This window comes from Rhineura floridana, chromosome 1 (genome assembly GCF_030035675.1).
Source record: "Rhineura floridana isolate rRhiFlo1 chromosome 1, rRhiFlo1.hap2, whole genome shotgun sequence".
Classification (NCBI taxonomy): Eukaryota; Metazoa; Chordata; class Lepidosauria; order Squamata; family Rhineuridae; genus Rhineura; species Rhineura floridana.
The window spans coordinates 129,332,267-129,354,267 of record NC_084480.1 but is presented as its reverse complement, the minus strand read 5'-3'; the positions used below and the strand labels follow the sequence as shown (position 1 = coordinate 129,354,267).

At 40.4% G+C, this 22,001-nt stretch overlaps 1 protein-coding gene across 2 annotated transcripts in view; it reads left to right on the top strand.

Moving 5' to 3' along the window:
- Window positions 1–22,001, top strand: part of SVEP1 (sushi, von Willebrand factor type A, EGF and pentraxin domain containing 1) — a 187,626-nt gene that overhangs the window by 55,665 nt on the left and 109,960 nt on the right. For both annotated transcript variants that reach the window (XM_061631879.1, XM_061631871.1), the window contains exons 4-8: window positions 8,274–8,432; window positions 8,988–9,167; window positions 13,461–13,640; window positions 14,556–14,753; window positions 19,582–19,700. In XM_061631879.1, the coding sequence (XP_061487863.1) occupies window positions 8,274–8,432; window positions 8,988–9,167; window positions 13,461–13,640; window positions 14,556–14,753; window positions 19,582–19,700 (836 nt within the window). The remainder of the gene's footprint in view (window positions 1–8,273; window positions 8,433–8,987; window positions 9,168–13,460; window positions 13,641–14,555; window positions 14,754–19,581; window positions 19,701–22,001) is intronic.

Genomic DNA, 22,001 nt, shown 5'->3' with positions numbered 1-22,001 from the left:
ATCACCAATGCTATTCTCTGAAAGCGACCAGTGTCTCCAATACCCATCTCACCAAGTCAGCCCTGAAGGATAGCATGGTCAATGGTATCAAAAGCCGCTGAGAAATCAGGTATGAATAATAGGGTCGCACTCCTCCTGTCCTTCTTCTGATAAAGGTCATCCATCAGTGCAACCAAGGCCAATTCAGTCCCATAACCAGGCCTGAACCCAGACTGGGATGGATTAAGATAATCTGTTTCATCCAAGAGTACTTGCAATTGCTGTGCCACAACTCTCTCCATCACCTTCCCAAAAAAGGGGGTATTTGAACCAGTCGGTAGTTGTCACAAACCAATGGGTCCAGGATGGGCTTTTTCAGGAGTGGTCAGATCACTGCCTCTTTCAAGTGGCTGGAACCACTTCCTCCTGCAATGATGCATTGACCACACTCTGAATCCACTCGGTCAACCCCCCTTTGCAAGCTTTATAAGCCAAGAAGGGCAAGGGTTCTAGAGGACATGATGCTGGCCACATCATCGCAAGCACCTTGTCTATGTCATCAGGCTGCATCAACTGAAACCTTTCCCAAGAAATTGCAGCAGACGTTGCACTGGGCACCTCATTGGGGACTACAGTAGATATGGAGGGGGCATCAAGACTGCTACGGAGGTGAGCAACTTTACCCTCAAAGTGCCTTGCAAACAATTCACAGTGTGCCTCTGAAGGGTGTAAAACTCCATTTCCTGGAGTTGATGTCAACAGACTCCTGACAATACCAAAAAGCTCCACTGGATGGTTACTTGAGGATGCGATGGAGGCAGAGAAGTGGGCCTTCTTCGTCGCCCTCACCACCACACAGTAGCATGGTTATGATGTTTTACTTGTGCCCGATCAGCCTCACAGCACATCTTTCGCCACTTGCACTCTAGCCAGTTGCTTCATTGCCCTTAGCTCACTGGTGTACCAAGGTGCAAACCGGGCTCCACAATGCCAGAGAGGGTGCTCGGGGGCAACCGTGTCAAGAGCCCGACCCACCTCACTGTTCCACAGTGTGACAAGGGCTTCAAAAGGGTCACCTGTTCTATCTACTGGGAACTCCCCCGGGGCATTCAGGAATCCTGTGGATTCCATTAGGCTCTGGGGGCAGACCATCTTAATCTGTCCACCACCCCTGCAGGGAAGGATCGGAGGCATAAGTTTAAACTTCACCAGGAAGTGGTCTGACCACCCTCCCTATCTCCAGACCACCCCTTCCTCCATCTGGAGCAAAAACCAAGTCGAGGGTGTGCCCTGCCGTATGTGTTGGGCCAGGACAGCTTGAGACCATGAAGTCCCGAGCTGGAACACTAGAGGCAGCCTCAGCATGCCAGAGCTTGGAAAAGTTACTTTTTTGAACTACAACTCCCATCAGCCCAATCCAGTGGCCATGCTGGCTGGGGCTGATGGGAGTTGTAGTTCAAAAAAGTAACTTTTCCAAACTCTGGCATGGACATAATGTTCATGACACATTATGTTGAAACTACTTATAAGTGAATAATAATTGTATTTTATTCTACCCTATGACCCAACAGGCCTACCTATTGCTCTCCAGACATTTTGGACTGCAGCTGCCGTCAGCCCCAGCCAGAATGGCCAATGGTCAGGGATGCTTGGAGTTGTAGTCCAACATGACCTTGAGGTCATCAGGTTGAGAAGGTTGCAATAGGCCCTCAGAGTGGCTTTGGACTTTGTAATTTGAACATTCAGTCTGACTAGGCCTTCTGTAGAATGCTGCAAAGCAATGTAATCTCTCTAATATAATAGGTATAAAGCCAAATTTGAGCCCTGTATGTAGTTTGTAGTTTCATAATACAGTAACGTTATTGCTGCACACAGTTTCTTAACAATAAAAAATAGCAGTGTCTGAAATAAATGCAGAGCATCTGTTGATTGTAATGGGAAGTGTGCAAGAGTTATAGTACATGCTGGGATTTAGCATTTTCCTGATCCCTACAGACATGTTAGATGTTTCATTTGAAGTGCTGTACAATATGTATATATTAAATATTTAACTAGATTCACGAGTTGCATAGTTCTGCAATCCTAGTAACCTTCTCTCTGATCATTCCTTCATCATTATTTATTCTGTTTTATCCTGTGCTTTATTCTGTTCATGCCATCTATAGAGTGGGGACTGATAGGATACAAAAACAACAAAGGCTTGCTTTCCCCAATTTTTAAAAAAAGATTTTTTCAAAAACATTTGTAAGATGTTCTGGAGATCACTTGCAATATTAAGAATGTATCAAAGTTTTCTTTATTGAATTACTCCCTTTTCATATGTAGTATAAGAAATACCCCTTTTCAGAATGAAAACGGAAGCCTTTTAAAGCCAAAAGTCATGCACATGTCATTTAAGAACATAAGAACATAAGAAGAGCCTGCTGGATCAGGCCAGTGGCCCATCTAGTCCAGCATCCTGTTCTCACAGAGGCCAACCAGGTGCCTGGGGGAAGCCCACAAGCAGGACCTGAGTGCAAGAACACTCTCCCCTCCTGAGGCTTCCGGCAACCGGTTTTTAGAAGCATTTGAAGGGGAGGGGGTCAAATATTTCAGTGAAAAGAGGAGTCTCAGCAAGGTTTAGGTACCTCTTCTTAGATTCTTTGGATATATTCAGGATTCATGGGCAAAATAACAAAATATTTTAATACAATTTATTGTAGTTACTTTTTATACCCCATAATAACTATGGCAATATCATCAACACAGGTAAAAACAGACACCCTTTCTTTATGGCAATGCATTTGTACTTTTTGTGTGCATACCTAGAAAATTGGTCCACAATTCTTTATTGCAACAGCTGGTTAAAACATGAGATCTCCTGAGAAATAATTGCATGTGGTTAAAAATGCTGGGATAGAAATAGAGGTGGTGGCACCCCTGCCAAAAGCAATGCAAAACTGAAGTCAAAACCTGGGACTCATGGGCTGTATTCGCAGTCACACATAACCATGCCTGGTGAATGGTCACCTAGTTGCTCCCACTTTGCATTTCCCTTGGCATGAGCAGGATAAACCAAGAAGGCTTGGCTTCCTGTTATGTTCAAACCAGGGACTGGGGTTTGTTACTCCCGAATAAGCCACAATCTGTAAACTCATAACAAACCACAACTTAAGGTTAACTAGCAATTGTAGCTTGTTAGGAAACAAGAAAGAATGATCCTTGGTGCAGACATAACAGGAAGCCAAGACTTCCTAGTTTGTTTTTCCTGCTAGCACCAGGGAGGAGTGAAGTGGGCTACCAGAAGCCAGTGAATATGGTACACGTTTGGCTCACAGAGTTGTGTTTTCACATTTCAAGAAATAGCTTGTATACCTGGACCAGTTCATGGCATTCACTGTTCGTTGGCAATCGCTGACTCTGTATCAACATGCCACAAATACATTGTGTCACATTCTAAGTTCACGTTCATGTACGACAACTTGGAATTGAAATGTAAACATGAAAATGCTAAAAAGTTAGAATTGCTGGACTTTTTTCCCAAGGTTATGCCTCCTATTTACAGAAGTACAACTGAAGCATGAAGTCAGGCTTCTTTGTACAGTCCAGCTGCTTGAAATGTGTATTTGCTTCAAAGCCAAATATTACAGAATATTGGTCCACTTTACCATTTTCTAATTTCTAATTTTATTGAAGACACTATGTTATGTAGAATTTTTCACTTTCTGATTTAGTGCTATAGTTCAATGTGGCTTTGAATTGCTTTTTGTTCCTGAAACCTCCAAAGAGAAACAGAAAGCTAAGTAATAGTGTGTGGTTGCTTAAAATAACATTGAGAGTTTACAAAAGCAGTTATCAAGGGAGTATAAATATACTTTTACAATTCTTCCATGTCCTCTCATTGACCCCATTGACTGTACTTGGGATGAGTGTTCCTTTATCTGTCTTGTAAAAGGGGTGCTGGGGGAAGGAACCAGGTTCAGTTTCAAAGAAAACAAACCACCAAGTGATTTCAAGGAACTTGTCAGCAGGCATATAGGCCATAATTCCATAAATGAACCACTCATGCACTCAAGAACTCAAGTACTGTATAGCGTGGTCACTTTCTCACAGAGTTCCTGTAACTGCCACTTCATCCACCAAGTCATATCTATTGGCTAGAATCAAGTCAAGGATAGCTGATCCTCTAGTTGCTTCCTCCACTTTCTGTAGGAGGAAGTTATCTCCAACACAAGTCAAGAATTTCTTGGATGGGCTGTGTTTGGCAGAATTTGTCTCCCAACAGATATCGCTGTAATTGAAGTCCCTCATTACTACTACATCATGCCTCCTGGAAACATTGGCAATTTGCTTTGCAAAGGTTTCATCCTCATCTTCTCCTTGATTGGGTGGTCTGTAGTAGACTCCAACTACCATGTTCCTTTTATTCCTTGCCCCATTTATTGTAATCCAGATACTCTCAGTGGAGCTACCAAGGTCATCCTCCTGTGTTTCTGTGCAGGGATATATATTTTTAACATATAGAGTGGCTCTGCCTCCCTTTCTATTCTTTCTGTTCTTTTTGAACAAGTTATGTCCTTCAATTGCTGTACTCCAGTTACGGGACTCATCCCGCCAAATTTCAGTTATACTTATCAAGTTGTATTTACTCTCCTGTATTAAGAGTTCATGTTCGTCTTGTTTGTTTCCCATACTCTGGGCATTAGTAAAGGGATATTAAAGACCATGTGATTTACAGCCTAGCTTTCTTCCTACATTTTTATGAAGACTATTACTGGGCCCCATTAGAGCCTTCCCCTCAGTTCCTCTTACTGTGCACAAGCCTTTGTTAGTTGTTACAGCCAAGTTTACGCCTCCCTCCCCCTTAGGATTCAGTTTAAAGCTCTCCTGATGAATCTCTCCATGCTGTGGCCAAACACATTCTTCCCAATCCTTGTGAGGTGCAACCCATCACTTGCCAGCAGTCCATCTTCCAGAAAGCATAGCTCATGGTCCCAGAATACAAATCTCTCTCATGGGCACCAATTTCGTAGCCAGTGATTCATCCGGAGTATTTTTCTTTCCCTTTCCACTCCTCTCCTAAGTACCAGAAAGGTGGACGAGAAAATTATCTGTGCCCCAAAGTCCTTGAGTTTCCTTCAGAGTGCTTCAAAGTCTGACGTGATTTCTTTGTCGCTCTGCTTAGCAGTATCGTTCGTTCCCACATGGATGAGAAGAACGGGATATCTGTCAGTAGGCTTTATGAATGATGGCAACCTTTTCATCACATCTTTAATCTATCCTTCAGGGAGGCAGCACACTTGGCACGTCCATGGATCTTCTCATCATACTTGGGTTTCAATTCCACACAGTAGGAAGTCTCCCATGACTACTGCTCTTCTTCTTGTTGTAGGGCATGGTTTCATTACTTCTGGTTGACTGAGCTTCAGCCTCTCGCTTGCTGTCACGTGGGGTCTCCTGTAATTCTTCCCCTGCAGACTGTCCTCTAGTCTCATCCTCAAGTGCCTGGAAGTGGTTCTGTAGTTCCACTGCTGAAGGGTGTCTTCTCGCTGTTCTTCTCCTGTCACCCTTTTCCATGGAATTTCCTCTGCTTCATTGTTTCTGTCCACAACAGTCTTCTCTTCTGCTTCAACATGCTGTTGTTCTTCCATCTCCTGTACTTCTTTGTTGTTTTTGTTCCAGCACTCTATCAAAGAACTCTTCATCTTCTCTTATACTCCTTATTGTGGCCATCTGCCGTTCCAGATCCTTCTCTTTTTTTTCCACCAGCGCCACCAGCTTGCAGTTGTTGCATGTGTATGCCATGTTATTCTTGGGCAAGAAAACATATGTTGAACACACTTTGCAGGTCACCACCACTGGAGTGTCTTTCCTGTCCATAGTCTCTACTGCCTTTTGTTTCTTTCCGCTTGTATTGGAATGGCCTGTGCTTTGTCCTGACCTCCTTCAGGGTAAATAGGAGAGTTCCACTGATATTTAGTTTACAGCAATATAATATAATATAATATAATATAATATAATATAATATAATATAATATAATATAATATAATATATGACTAAAACCCTATGCTGGAAACACACAACACTGAGTGTGTCCAGAGGCCACAGAGTGTTTTTTGCAGGGATGATGCCGGAAGAAAAACAGGAAGAGGGAATAGAAATGAAGTGTCCTGGTGAACAGGAGCGTTCCCCACGGCAATGTTTTGTTGCAAGTCCAATTCTGAATGTAATGTGGGCACCATAATTTGAATACTTTGCTATGAGTTCTCAAGAATCTTTTGTAAACCTATGACAGGTCAGTTATAAAACACCTAAACATTAAGGGTCAGTTTAGGAGTTTATGCCTTTTGATTCTGGATCCATTAATCTGGAATACTACCATTTTTATATTAATAATTACAATCAGATGATTGTATTAAAAGTGAGTTCTACTTAGAGTAGGCCTATTGAAATGAATAAACCTAAGTTAGTCATGGCTATTCACTTCAATGGGTCTACTCTGAGTAGGGGTAGCATTGAATACTGCCCATAGTTTCTCCTTTCTGGTATGCAGTGAAAAAGTGAAATTGGCCCTAGAATTTAGAGCCATTCTTCCCTGACTTCCATTAATTATGCATTAAAGAGGGTTAGCTGAATTGTGTTAAGAAGTAACTAATGCATGTTAAGTAAACTTCCTTAGATGAAAGCTTGCTGCCTCTGCCTTTAAATTAGTGTAAATCAGATAGAGACATCTGGAAGTAAAAATACTGATTTTTGTTTTGTTCTCTGATAGGAAATAAGGGTGTAAAAAGTTGTCAATATTGAGGCCACAAGATACTATTATTTTTATTGTAATAGTTGTGTATTGTTTAGATTTTTATTTTCATGTGTAAAAGGTTTTTTTTTAGAGAGATTACTTCTCTGCTCAGTGCTATTTGTTATTGTTGCCTTTTTATTTTGTAACTCACCGAGCCTTCTTGGTAGAGCAGCAGAAGAATAGGTTATGCTTCCTCCCCTCCTTGCAACTCGGTGTGGAGATTTGATCTGGTGACACCACTCCCAGAAAGAACTCAGCCCATGCTGTAGGTCTCCTGAAGTTTTTCAGTGTGCAGGTTTATTCTGTGCACGTTTGTAGGCTTCTAAAGATCTATAGCAGTGCAAAAGAGATCATGAACTCCTTAATCTTACTAGTTATTAGCATCTGTGGAGGAATTCACTCTGAGGCAATTTGCAGAGAAGCAGATCTAAAGTTTATTCTGAATACAGCGCTGGGGAATTGCATAGAAACCTAGAAATCTAATACAGACCCTGAATGTCAATGTCTAATGCAAGCATTTGTTGTGTTTCAGTAGTAGAACCTAACAAAGAGAAACTTACATTCATACATTTGGTACAAGTGTATAGCTAAAGCAAGAACCAAAGGGATTGCTTTGATCCTCAGTCTCTTATCAGTAGATTACCATGGCAACCATGTTAGGGAGTTGGTGTCATCTGGCAGAAGTTGCACCTAGAAAGTTGATACTTCAAGGATGAGAGAACTAACAGAGACAGGCCAGTGTAGTTAATTGTGCTGGTTTGCTTGTTTTTTCCCTAGCTTTGCAGTTTATTGCTTTCTTCTTGCATACACTGACCTTCTGTATACAGCCACAACAAGAACCAAAGATTTAGGTACCCATAATCCTCTGCTTCCATACATCAGGTATGGAAAATTCGATGTAAGGCTTATTTCCCCATGTAATTAAGTTCACTGAATAAATGCATTTTTAATATGTAGTTTCTAGTATTTTAACTTCTTAAATGAGTTCTGTATACATTGCCTATCTCTTTGCACTGGAGCAGTTTATACAAATGTTACTGAGAAAAGGATAAGGGCAGCACTTTGTGGATGTAGCAGGTAAGAAACCTGGCCAGATGACAGAATCAAGTAGAAAAATAAAGCTGTATGCTTAAGATATCTTGCCCTCCACTTTGGTAAGTAGAAGACAGGAGCACCGAAAGATTACCGTAACATGAACATACGAAGCACACATTTTAGTAAGGTTTCACTTGAAAGGCTGTATTTTTGCTGAAGTGCATCATAAACATAATGCTATAGCAAGGGAGGCTAACCTGTGGCCTTCCAGATGTTGCTGGACTTCAACTCCCATCAGCCCCTCACAGCATCAGCAGTAGTCAAGGATGATGTGAATTGGAGTCCAGCAACATCTGGAGGTCTAAAAGTCAGCTTTCCCAATGCTATAGACTGTGGATAAAGGGTTGGTGAACTATGGCATTGCACCATATTTTGGTAACCTGATCCTGACTTGAATTTTATTCTTCTTACTTTGCTTTTTAGCCTGCCCATCAGGGACCTACAAGCCTGAAGGTTCTCCAGGTGGAATAAGCACCTGCATCTCATGTCCTGATGAGAATCACACCTCTCTACCAGGAAGTACGTCTGTCGAAGACTGTGTATGCAAGGAAGGATATCGCTCTAGGAGCCAGACTTGTGAAGGTAATCTGTTCCTAAAAGAAACAAGTCAAACAAAATTTAACATCATAGTGAATCATTCTTTAAACTAGCAGGTATGGTTTCTTGGTTTGTTTGTTTTCCAAATTCCCTACAAAAAATCCTTTACAAACTAATTTATCTGACAAGGATCCCCTTCATATCTCCGTAAAACCCATGTACCTTAGAGAGAAATCATGACAGAATGCACTCACAGTTCATTTCAAGTGCTAGTCAAACCTAGAATGCTGAATACACATTGAATACTGTCTTAAATAGGAAAACTGCCTGGATTGTTATAACTGTGTAGGGTTTTTTTTGGCTTGTATATGAATTTCGTTGAAAAATGGCAGTAGTGCAAATTAATAAAGGTAATGTTTTATTTTATTTTGAAATATCCTACTTAGGAATGACATGGAAAGACAACAAGGGTGTAATCCTACACACGCTTACCCGAGCTAAAGCTTCATTGACACAATGGGGTTTACTTCTGTAAGACATGTATAGGATTTCACTGCAAGTCATTATAACCCATTTCTAATTATTATTTATTCTAATTAGTGGTTCACTGCCCTCAACTGTACCCTCCTGAAAATGGCTATTTTATTCAGAATGTCTGCAACAATTATTTTGATGCTGCATGTGGAATCCGATGTAAAACAGGATTTGACCTCGTGGGAAGCAGCATACGTCTTTGCCAGGAAAATGGCTTATGGTCTGGTTCAGAAACAACATGCAGAGGTAGGAAGCTTTTAATATGAACTTAATAGCTGCCTGTCTGATGCTGGCTTGGTTTCAATGTTATTCTCTCCCAATCTCTGTCCTATATGATGGAAGAAAGGGAAGATTGCACTTTCCTGCTTTGTCTACTGGGCATACCTATCCCTTCGCAACATGGGCCAGAGTACCTTAAGAACCACCTGATTCCTTATAAACCTGCATGATCGCTGAGTCTTTGGGAGAGTTATTGTTAGTGGTTTCCCATGAATCAGATGCACGGCCTGTATCCACTAGGAGCCGTGTGTGCAATATCACGTGCCCAATTCTGTGGCTGAGATAGACAGGCCCCCTCCCTGTTCAACTTACAGTGCTTGGTAAAGACCTTTTTATTTCAGCAGGCATTCTAAGTCAGTTTTTAACTAATGCTTATGTCTCTATTGTATTGTTTTTGCAGCCTTATTATATACACCAATTAGAAACTACAGTTTATAAATTGTTGGAATAAAAAAAAATCGAATATCCATGTGTGAATGAAATGCTTGAATACATGTAAAATCCAATGTATGTAGGCTTGAACAGTGAAACTGATGTCATAGATAAAATTCAGGAATCAGTTACATGATCTGGTCCTACTACTGTTAAATTTAATGCATGTACATTTTAGCCAGACGTTACAAACGCATGTGGCCACCCAGCATGCTCAGAGACAGGACAGGCATTCCAGATGGGCAAGGAGAAAAAGCACCCTCTGCTTCCTCCACCATGAGTTTGGGATACAGCAATATCTGAACAGTGTTCAAATATCTAACTGGGCAGTGGAAATTATTGTTGTTTAATTCAGGGATATTTTAAAACATATGTTTTCTGTTTTTTATTTTGTTTTTGTTGGCTGCAAAAACAGAACATAGACTATTCAAATATTTTTTTAAAAAAGTGTAAATGATTGTATACCTCAAGTGAAATATGATATATATGCCCATTTCATCTTTTAATGTTAATTGATAGAATTTTTTAAAAGCAGAAAATTAAAGGTATTGTTTTTACTGAGAAACTAACCGATAGCAATCAATTCTGCATTTATCTAATCTTTCATGTCTTTCCACAAATTCTGCTGTCAAAATTTGAATTGAATATATAACTAACTCCTTATATTACTCAGCAAATTCTGGCAGTCTTATTGATATCAGAAATGTTTTGTAGAATTTGATGGTGTTCATCACAGATTTTTTTTATGCTATTGTTACACTCATTCTGTATTTTTAAAAAAATAAATCATGCCAGACTGTCTTCTTTAATTCAATCTGTAAATGCTAGAAGAACAGGTTATAGTGTGTCCTCAAGCAAATATGCATGCACAGCAATATCCAGGACCTGTATGTAAGCATCATGTAACAGAAAATCAAGCCAGATAATACTGCAAATTAATAATTGGCTGGCTGATATGTTTGGGTAGCTGCTACTTTTTCTTTCCGCATGTGCTACACCTGGAAATCATATTTTCTGCTTATTGACTTGAGAGGTGGGTGATTTGGTTTAGGGAGAAATGGGTTGGTAAAGATTTCACATGTTTTTACTCTTAGGGAAATACTGGTTTTAAATGGCAAATGGAGCTAACCCAGTGTCTTGTGCTGTGGTCTTCATATTCTGTAGTTCTGTTTGAAGGGTCTGGAAGATATCTGTTTTGATTAATTTCTGTTTGTTTTCTGCCAATGTATGTGGTTCTTAATAGAGCTATTTTCAACTTAAGCATGATCTCTGGGCGGTATTCTCCATTCATACACAAATAAGGCATGTTGTAAGCAAATGGGAGATCAAAGGAGCAGTTTTGTGGGCCATGACTTTAATCCCAATGCTAAACCACAAGTCCAGGTCTGGATGACACGCTAAACCAAATTGTGACGTAGCACAACACAACAGCAAAATGACCAGGGAGGAGCAAAGTGGCCTCAGGCTCCTCTCCCACAGCTTCATGGTTTGCCCTAGCATGACGTGCGAACCAGGCCAATAATTAGACTCGTGTGCTTGTGCACACACGTTCAGGTGTGTGCGTGTGTTTGGAGAGAAGAAGGAAAAAGCAGGAAAACTGAAGGGTGTCTCTGAATTGGATCTCATTTCACTTCAGCATTCATGAGGACCGAGACAAACTGTTCTGATTTTGGCTTACTACATCGATCTGTGCAGAAAGCTTGAAATACTAGCACAAATGCACTATATGTTTTTTTAAAAAATCCACTGCAGAGTTTCTCCCACTTAATCTCTTTTCCTTTGGGTGCGGAAAGAGTAATTGATTCAGCAAAGTGAGAAGAATAATTTCCAGCACATGCAGATATTTGGCATCTAATCTTTATGATAGATGAAATAGCCACAGGCCCTTGGCTTGAAGAAACAACAGTCAAAAGAGAATAGACAGTTATGGCCCTTTGTAATCTGTTGGATGTACTGGGTATTGTTCCACAGGATCTTATAAAGGCATTATAATTACCCTGGGAGGTGTTGAAGGTGGGTAGAATCTGATGATCACCCTTAAATCTGCCATAGATTTTTATAACCTGGCACCAAAGCCCGAACATATAATCCAAGAATTCTAGATGCTTTTCCTTTTTCTTATGAAGGTGTGATCCAGAAATAAGCAAGCCTGCCAAATTAAACATAGAGGACCATGCTTCTTAAAACATATTTAATACATTTTCTATAGGCTTTAAATACACACACAGAGAGAGACAGAGAGAGAGTGAGAGTGGTGCACAGATATGAGATGGATATTTGGGTTGCCACTTGGTTTTCTCTTCTTTTGCTCAATCGTTTAAAAGTTCTTAGCAAATCTTCATATAATACACTCCCTGAATATGAAAAGCTGCTGCTGCTGTTGGAGCAATGGCTGTGAGTAATAGATATGCAACCATGTGTTTGTACATCTGACTTAACTTGATTGGTATCTCAGAGGATGTAATTTGCTTATTAGTTTTAGAAAGGTCTGAATTTCTCTAGATGAATACAGCTGCATGCTTGCACTACTGTAAGTTCATATTTGACAGTCTCTTGATGAAATAGATAAATAAAGTATGTCAAATATTCTTAGCCTTGTAATTTTATTTAAAGGAAGGCTTAAAGTTGCTTCATAGGATCCCTTCAGACATTGCCTCATGGATTCCTTCTAGGATGTGGCAGAAAACAGGTTTTGAAAGCTTCTCCCTCACTATAGATAGCCTCCTTTGAAAGTATCCCAAGAACACAATGTATTAAATGTTGTAAGTCAAAGACTATCATTTGATGCATCCTTTTTGTGTCTTGTCATTTTCCAGTGGGATCCTGTGGCAGATGCTCTTGGAGGAAGGGCTTGCAAAGAATTGCTAAACTGTCTTTGTAGTTTTAAACTGCAAGGAAGAGTAGAAGCAGGGGAGAGAAGAGCTTACACTAGAGCTAGGTAAAAGAAGGTGACTAGGAAGAGCTGAAAAGAAGAGGGGCTTGAAAATTTTCCTGAAATACTTAATATGGTAGAGAGTGGGATAATGAGGACTGAGGGAAAGGATGAAAAAGGAAAGATGGAATTTGGTCTCATTACCCTGGTATTAGAATAGAGGGGTGTAAGTGGGCTTGTGAAAGGCATTTGAAGGTAAGATGTTTGTCCTGTTTGGTTTTCTGAGATTCCCAAGTGAATAATGGCTAATAGACAGAGAGTTAGAGATAAGCTCTTGAGCTATATAGTGCTGTTACTGTCCAACTCAGAAGAAGATAATAACATGTTTATAGCTTCAGGTTCCAAGAAATGCCTGTTTGTTTGTTTGTTTTTCTTGCTTAGGGTTGCATTTGTTCAAGGCTTGAGATCAGTCACAGAAATTAGGGTTTTAAGTGGCAGGAGCTCTTGTGTCCTTAAATTTACAGACCAAAACCTCTAGATGACTTTTGTAAATGAGCCAAGGTTACAAGCCATTTGGACTTGGCAGAAAGCTGTTCCTGCCCCGATTAGACCCCTATGCATGGATAACCCTTGTTTGCTGAGTCATCTTAAGGAAATATTGTTGGGTTCAGCTTCTTGCTACCTAATATTCTGTTTCTAATTGTGACAATCCTGGATGCCCATTTGATGGGTCAGATCTCAAAATATTCCTGTGTGTGCATTTTCTGATCCTTAAAATGTATGCAATCCAACAAACCAAATCTGAACACACTTTTGAAAGTCTTGGCACCTATTGTTGCATATAGTTTCATTTGCAGGAGAGGGCATGATTACCAAGAGAAATGAACACTATGTGCTTGTCTTGTTCAGCTGTTTTCCAGAAAAAAGTGTTAATATACTTGTTTCAACTTCTGCAGTTCGCACATGCCCCAAACTCTTGACCCCTCAGAATGGACATGTTAACTGCTCACTAAATGAGATCTCATATAAGACTGTGTGCTTGGTGACATGCAATGAGGGCTATGAAGTGGAAGGTAACTCCAAGCTCACCTGTCAAGGCAACTCACAGTGGGATGGGAAAGAACCAAAGTGTGTGGGTATGTTTTTATTATAATGCTGTCCGTTGTCACACTACTTATAACAAACATTTATCACTTTAATGAACAAAATGCTTACCACAAAACTATCAACAGTTGCAAAAACAACCAAAACATCCCCTAGATACAAAGGAATGCAAAACATAAATGCACATGTTTTAGTTAACTGTACTTGCTTCAACCAAGTTTGTTCACAGTTTTTACACAGCTTGTCATCCAACTTGTTAGATCTATTTCATTTGATTCTCCAACAACTATTTTTTAAAAAGTCTGGATTACATAGCTAAGGCATGAGAACAATAGGCAGGTGGACGCTTATTAGAACTGTAAAATTCAGAAACAAACAAGTGGTTTGCAGTTTCCAGAAATGCAGGCGAAAACTTGAAAAACATACTATATATATTGTGAAGGCTCAGAAGCGGAAACAAGGTAAAATTAATTCTTGAAATTTAAAGGTTTTGTACGTTTCAATTAACAAGTTCAGAATATTAAAAGAAAATAAAACCCCAGAATTAGTGAAAAGTACTAGGTATTGTACATTAAGTCCATATGCCTAAAATAATATTGAGTCTTAACTCTTAGGGCATGTGGCCACTTTCATTGTCTCATTAGCACTAAACAAACAGCACAATTGATTTAAATGCAATGTCTTTCATTCCTGTTGTTCTTCCTGGCAGCAATCTGATAATTGCTGGACTTCAGATTTATCTATAGAACTTGCTACGTCCTGTGCGGCTGCAGTCAACCACTTAGCCACACTTGCAAAAACTTTTTTCACTTGTTCAACTAATGAGCATATGAGATGTGTCAAAAGATGAGTGTATTTGACATAAAGCAGCATTTAATGCTATTGGCTGACAGAATATTAAACATGTTGTTTTTGTCCATTGATATTCATGTGCTTTCCTCCTCTAGAACTGCATTGCCCTGTCTTCCAGAAACCAAAAGATGTGACCGTTCATCCACGTGTCTGTGGCCTTGAGCCATCCAAGTATGGAACTGTGTGCAGGTTCAGTTGTCCCAATGGATTCCTTTTGTCTGGGATTAGAGAAGAGCTAAGGTGTTTAACCACTGGGAGGTGGAGTGAAAATGTCCAGAGGGCTTTCTGTAAAGGTAAGGATTTTGATAATATTTTCGTCTTACTAAAAACACAAGGGAAAAATTTTGCACAGAGAGATTAGTGAGATAATGAGTGCTAAGTTTGAGATTGGAGGAACCAAAATTGAGATAATTGCTTAAAAACACTGTATTAGTACAAATAAGAAGCTATTTTCTCATATCTGAAATAAATGTGGAGGTTTGGAAATATTTATAATGCCCCATAATCTACCATTATTTGGGGAAATAAACTGAAAGTATGAAAGCTAGAAGTATGAAAGCTAGAAGTAGTTAAGCCTCATCAATGCACAATATGAATATCAGCGGAAAAATGTGGCTTTACAATAGCACTTTTTCAGCTAAAAGATTAGCTACATAAATATTTTGGCTCCAACACTGGCTTTCTGCAGACTTAGGGGAGGGCTGTCAGAGTTAGGGGTGAGTGGCACTGCTTTGGTGCTTGGGGAGTGTTACTCGAGCCTGCGGAGCCTTCAGTGTGGGGTCCCAGAGCATTCAGTTCTATTCTGCATGCTATTTAGCATCTACATGAAACCACTAAGTGCGGTCAACTGGAGTTTTGGAATGTGTTGTCAGCAATATGGTGATGATACGCAGCTCTATCTCTTCTTTACATCTGCAGTTGTGGCAGTCAATGTGCTAGACTGATGTCTGGCCTTGGCAATGGATTGGATCATATAATAATAGAAACATAGAATAGTAAAGTTGGAAGAGGCCTACAAGGCCATCGAGTCCAACCCCCTGCTCTATGCAAGACCCATGAGAGAGCCAACAAACTGAAACTTCATCCAGACAAGACTGAGACACTGTTAGTGGGTGGTTCCCTAGACCAGATGTGCAGGTCATGGCCTGCTGTGTTACCCTCTCTATGAAGGGGCAGATGCATAACTTGGGGGTACTTCTAGATGCACTACTGTCACTTGAGGCCCAGTGGCTTCGTTGGTGCGATGTGCCTTCCATCAGGTTTGGCTTGTGACCCAGCTACATCCTTATCTGGACAGGGGTAGCCTAACTTCTGTTGTCTATGCTCTGGTAACCTCTAGGTTAGATTACTACAATGCATAATATGTGGGGCTGCCTTTGAAGGTTGTTCAGAAACTGCAGTTGGTTGAAACTTTTTTTTTTTATAGAAACTTTATTTTTACCCCGCCCTTTTTCCAAACTGGAACTCAGTTGGTGCAGAATTCAGCACCAGATTGCTGATCAGGGCAACATAACGCCATTTCTGGCATGAGGGAGGTGTGGAGGGTGGTGATACGAGAATGGGTCATTACAGTGGTGGCTTCCCATTTGTGGAATGCTCTCCGCAGGGAGGCACACCTGGTGCCCTCACTACCTGTTTTTAGGCGCCAAGCAAAAACATTGTGTATTGATTGTGTTTATGTGTTTTGTGAGTATTTTAGAATGTTTTCATTGTTTTTAAAACTGTTTTTAATGTTCGTTTTTTTGTTTCATTTTGGAAAAAAGTGATTAATATAATAAAATGATGATGATGATGATAATAATAATAACATTTTCTGATCTCATACCATGATTTGGGAGTGCTTCATGGGTTGGCAAGCTCTCTCCTCTCTCCTTTCCTTTTAATCATTAACCATTATGTAAGATTGCATTTGGAGCAGGGTTATACATTTAGAGCAGGGTAAATTATAATCATGATTAGCTTTTAAACCAACTTGAAACCAGGAGTTGAAGCCCTATTGTACAGTGTCAGTATGGTAGAGTGGCTCAAGAGAGGGCAGTTTCTGATTTTTACTGATTTTAATATTGTATATTTAAATTCTTGCTCTGGGACCTCATGGTGAGGGTAAGAAAATATTAATATTGTTATTATATGCTGAAGCCCATTGATTTCACTGGGTGTAAATGCACTAAATTCTGTGGATTGTGGCCATGCAGAAATGCAGAGAGTTGCAATCAAAGTATTTCATCCTGGCATAAACATCACCAGTTCTGGGACAAAGGATTATGATTATCAAGCATATTATACCAGTATTATACAACAACTTACGGCAAAAAATGGAGAATGCCAATATCCCTTTTTCTGGAAGGAGACAGCAGTGATTTGTGATAGCCTTTCAGTCCCATGTTTTGCTACAACCTCTTAAGCATCCAGATCTGGTCTTGATGCAGAAAGGATGCTTAGCTTAATGGGCCACACAATGTGACTCAATATGATTATTATTCTGCTCTAGTTTTCTTAGGAGAAAATTGTAAACAAAATGGAACAAGAAACATTTAATCAAAGATCTCACTGATTAGTTTAAAATCGGTCCCACCACTATAATTGTAACAGCCATAACTTGTCTGGGAAGAAGGGTGGAATAGAAATCTCATAAATCATCATCACCACTACCACCACAATGACCATTACTTCTTGGCCCTCATTGTCCCCTTAGGGTAGGGATAGGAAGGATTCTGTTGAATTCAGATTTAGCACCAGATTTTTCAGTGGTCTGCATCTTTGCAGAGCAATCATGTTAGCTCTGAACTTCAGTGACTTTCCCCCAACACAGTTTTTCCTCCTTGAATATTCCCTTGAATATATTGTTCTTTTACTGTGTTTACACACAGCACAGTAGTATCTCTCCCTCTCTCTCCCTCTCTCTCTCTCTCTGCCACCCCCTACCACTCAAATAATCCAAACTCTACACAGGAGGGAAAAAGCCATGTCTCACCCACATTAACTATAGGAGGGTGGGTGCACTGAAAACTGCTTTCCTCTTTTCCTTTCCAAAAGAAAAATAGCCAGTCTCTGTGTGCTCGCTAACATGAAAACTAACTGGATATCTGGAGGGCATCAGGTTTGGGAAGGCTGCTCTAAACCTAGCAACAAAATGTACCTTGGCTCTCCTTAGCCTACCCTCTTTCTTAGTTGTAGTGGTGCACAATCCCTTTAGTCCCTACATGCCATTTTGCCCTGTATGGGAGGGATAATACCTTACTGGCAGAGCATATGCTTTGTATGGGAAGGTCCCAGGTTCCATCCCTGATGTCTCCTGTTTTTTTTTTAAAAAAAGGATCTTGGGTACAGAGCAAAGAAGGACCTGTGTCTGAGACCTTGAAGAGCCACTTCCGATCAAAATCCACCATACTTAACTAGATATACCAGTGGTGTGTCTGACTTGGTATCAGGCAGCTTCAAGTGTGCTTTCTTCTAGGCTCCTCCTTTCTTCAACTGCATATCTTCCTGATCCATTATTTCCTTTGGTCTTGCTTTTCAGGCCACTGCCTACTCCTTTCAGCCACCCTAATTCTTGAGTAGCCTCTCCAGAACTCTTCTCCTCAAAGCATGCAGCCTCTTCTTGTCTTATGAACTGTGCAGTTTCTTCGCAGCTCTTTCTTTTGTTGATTAGCCTCCCTTTGATTCAATTCCTTACCTTCCCAACTGTTTTCCTGAAGCCTCCACTATATTCCTTTTCTCAGGTTGTTGTTGTTTTATCTGTCCTTTGTCTGCTCTGCACCCTTTCTTCAGCCTCCTTGGCTGTTGCCTCCCAATCCCCTAGCTTCCTTGCCTCCTGGGACCTTTTCTCAGTTCTCAGCCATCCCATGTCAGGTTTTAAATACCAGCCAGACTGAGAACTTTCCCTTCTCTTACAGAAGCTCTGTTCCTTAGGCAACTAAACAATCTGGGCTGTTTTCAACTAACTTTTGGTGTTTCGGGTTAGTGCAATGGGGATCCTCCTTTCTTTCCTCTGTATGTGCCTCATGCTATCCCCAAATCTGCTCTGGAGGATTGGGGGAAACCCTGAACAGATGAAGGGGAGTGCACGTGGGGAAGAGAGAGGATTGTTCTATTACACAAGGAGAAATCCTTGCACATTGAATACAACCCTCTGAGCCACCACTCCTGTTAAGCCAGTCAATATTGATACTCTCGTCACAAGCACAAAATACTCTTAAATTAAATTCATATGTGTTCTTTCTCTGCTGCTTGTGGAAATATGATTGCTAGACTCACATATCATTATAGGTGTTGCTAGATGTTTTGAATCATACATATATAGTGGTGGTATTGAACATGAAGTTAATGTAAGGACTTCAAGGCGTGAACCACTTCAGAGTTGAATGATGTTGTTCTTGCCTAAATAAAATGGAGAGTTAGGCTGAGAGACAGTGACTGGCCCAAGGTTACCCAATAAGTTTCATGATCTAGTGGGGATTTGAACTATGGTGTTCCAGGTCCTGCTGCAACACTCTAACCACTATACCATACTGTCTTTTTTAAAATGGAGAATCAGCCACTGACTGTCTCTGAGCAGAATCTTGCTCATTGAAGTTATGTTTCAAGTCACGTAATGTTCCTGCAGGATTTTTTTTAAAAAAAACACCTGTTGATTAATATGAAGATAGTAATTACTAAGTAATTTTTGACAATAGTAGGCTTTTATAAAGAGATACCAACAGTTTTTGTCAGCATTGTGTTTCAAAAGTAAATGAATGTAAAATGGTGGATTCTATAACCCTGCTGAATTTTATTATTGTAAACTAGTGATTGATTATTCAACAGATAGCAGGGAAAGATTTAATATCTGGAGGGAAATAAAAGTGTATGTGCTTGTGTGTGCATTTTAAATAAAACAGGATATCTACATACTGTTTCATTAAAATCAAATGTTTGGATGCGAGTATCAAAAACCTCTGTTCACATTCGTAACTATGGATTGTGGGTAGTTTTTCAATTTGAGACAAAAAATTCTGTATTCAATGTGGATGAAGAAATGTTGCTGCCTTAGATTGCAAGTCATTGTATCCTTGATCTATGCCATTCTTCTTGGAACAGCATTTTAAACACATGTTCAAAACAAGTTCTTTTCTGATACAGACATTGAAGCACCCAAAATTAGCTGCCCTGATGACATTGAAACTTCTACCCTTGAACATCAAAACTCTGCAAATATTAGCTGGCACGTTCCAGATACAGATGATAATTCTAGAGATGAGGTAAGCAAAAATCAGGATTTTTTGTCTTGATGCAAACTTTTTTTCTTTGGTCATATCATATGAACTACTTAGATTGTGGGTATGAAGTGACCTAAACTCTCAAAATCAGCTATATAAGTGTAAAGTATTATTCATTGGCCCAGGCATAACTGACTATCTTTTAGGTCCTAGTAAATGTGCTCATGCTGCACCTTCCCTACGTGGTAGTTGAAGAGGTCTGCTGGTGTTAGAGTTGCCAGATCAAAAGCATCTTAAACCCTGAGATTTCGGGGGCATGCCCTAGTGGTGTCATGGGGCAGGCCCTAGTGATGTCATAGGGGGCAGGCCCTAGTGATGTCATTAAGCATCATACATTAAGCATCAAACACAGTTGCTTGGAGCATACCATTCAAAAAAAAAAATTCTGATTGGAAATTAAGAGAGAAATCTTAGCTAAATGATGGTATTTCCAGGCCCAGCTGAAGTGATGGGATCATTCCTTCTCACCAGCTTAGAGAGCTTGGGTAAGGAACATTTAAACTAGCCTACTTGCTTCTGGCAAAAAGGGTTTATGAATGAACTTCACTCACCCAATCCAAAATTCAGAATCATGCCACTTTGAGCTGTTTTGCAACTGTTTTATACTTGTTTTATGGTTATTGGATTTTTAAGGGATTTATTCCTTGTTGTGAGCTGCCTTGGTTTCCAACTCTACCTCACAGGGTTGTTGGAAATATTCTATATACATACACACTGGAGATGTAAAAATACATACATCCCATATAATAGTTAATTGTCAAAACCAGTTGGCCATTGCAGAACTTTTTTAAAAAAAAAAATTAGTTTCCTGCTGAATAAAAGCAATGACAAGTTAGCCCTGCCTAACTGCTTTTAAAAAAAAGCAATGGGGGGGGCAGGGCCGGTTCTAAAGGGCGGCCAGGTTGGGCACTGGCCTGAGGGCCCCAGAGCTACAGGAGCCCTGAGGGGCCCCTGAGGGGCCCTCCGCCCCCCCATAATCTGCGCCCCCCCACTTACCTGTCAGACGGCTTTTTAGTATTGCCCTTAATGAAGATGGCAGCCGCAGCTTCCCTAAGGTACTGAAGCCGCTGCCGCCATCTTAGTTGATGGCAGAGATGTGTGCGAGTAGCACGCACGTGTGCAATCAACAAAGATGGCGGTGGAGGCTTCATTCCCCTTAGGGAAGCCACTGCCGCCATCTTCATTAAGGGCAGTGCTAAAACAGACCTTCATTAAGGGCAATGCTAATGCCCAGACAGGTAGGGGGGCGCAGGGGGGGCCACGGGGGGTGGGGCAAGCTGATGCCCAAGGGCCCCCGCATGCCTGGAGCCGGCCCTGGGGGGGGTGAGTGAGAGAAAGATTGACAACACAATCCTTTTATATGTTCACTCAAAGGTCTCAAAGATTTTCCGCACAATCCTAACCATGTCTACTCAAAAGTAAGTCCTACTGAATTCAGTGGGGTTAACTCCCAGGGATGTGTAATTAGCATTGCAGCTTTACTCCCAGAAAAGCTTCATATTGGGAAGGTTTTCAAAACAGGCTATGAATAAGACAAATAAATTGCCCTCTTCAACAGTCCAGTAAAATTTAAACTTGTTTGATTCCTTAATTAGAAAAGTATAGCACGGCAGCATTTACACTTTTTAAAACTTCTGTTCAAAAATTATTTGAAAGATAAAATGTATAATATGCCATTGTTGCAAGTAATTGAAAAACCTGCATGTACACTTTTATTATAATTATAACTAAAATTGTTTACTGTGTAGGCCCACCAAGATCCTGCAGTGATCTTCTTTTGTAGTACAATCTGTACAGAGAAAGTACTCTTTATGCTGTTGAAAGCTATGTATTTACTGAATTCCTGAAGTGAAACAAGCAGGAAAAGGAAACTGTTCTCAGAACTTGAAGTGGGGTTTAGATATTGCCTGGGGGTCAGCAGATCTTGTCAGTCACAACCCTGACTTAATTATTGGCTAAAAACCTGACAGGGCAAGGATTAGGGAAGCAGGTACTAAAAGAAGTTGGGGGGTGGGGCGGCTGACATTTTAGTTTATATCTTTTGAACCAGACCACCTAGAAACTTAATTTGTTTAAAAAATAAAAGCTAATAGTCCAGAGATTAGTGTGACTCACCCGGAGACCCAGAGAGGACCCCCAAAAACTGGAGTCTTCAGGCGAAAACCAGAGACCTGACAACCCTAGCTGGTGTGCCCCAGGAATTTTGAGGGAAACTTCAGAGAGAACCAAAATACATCAACAAATGATAAAACAACATGATAATATTTTCACTGTTATTGGTGT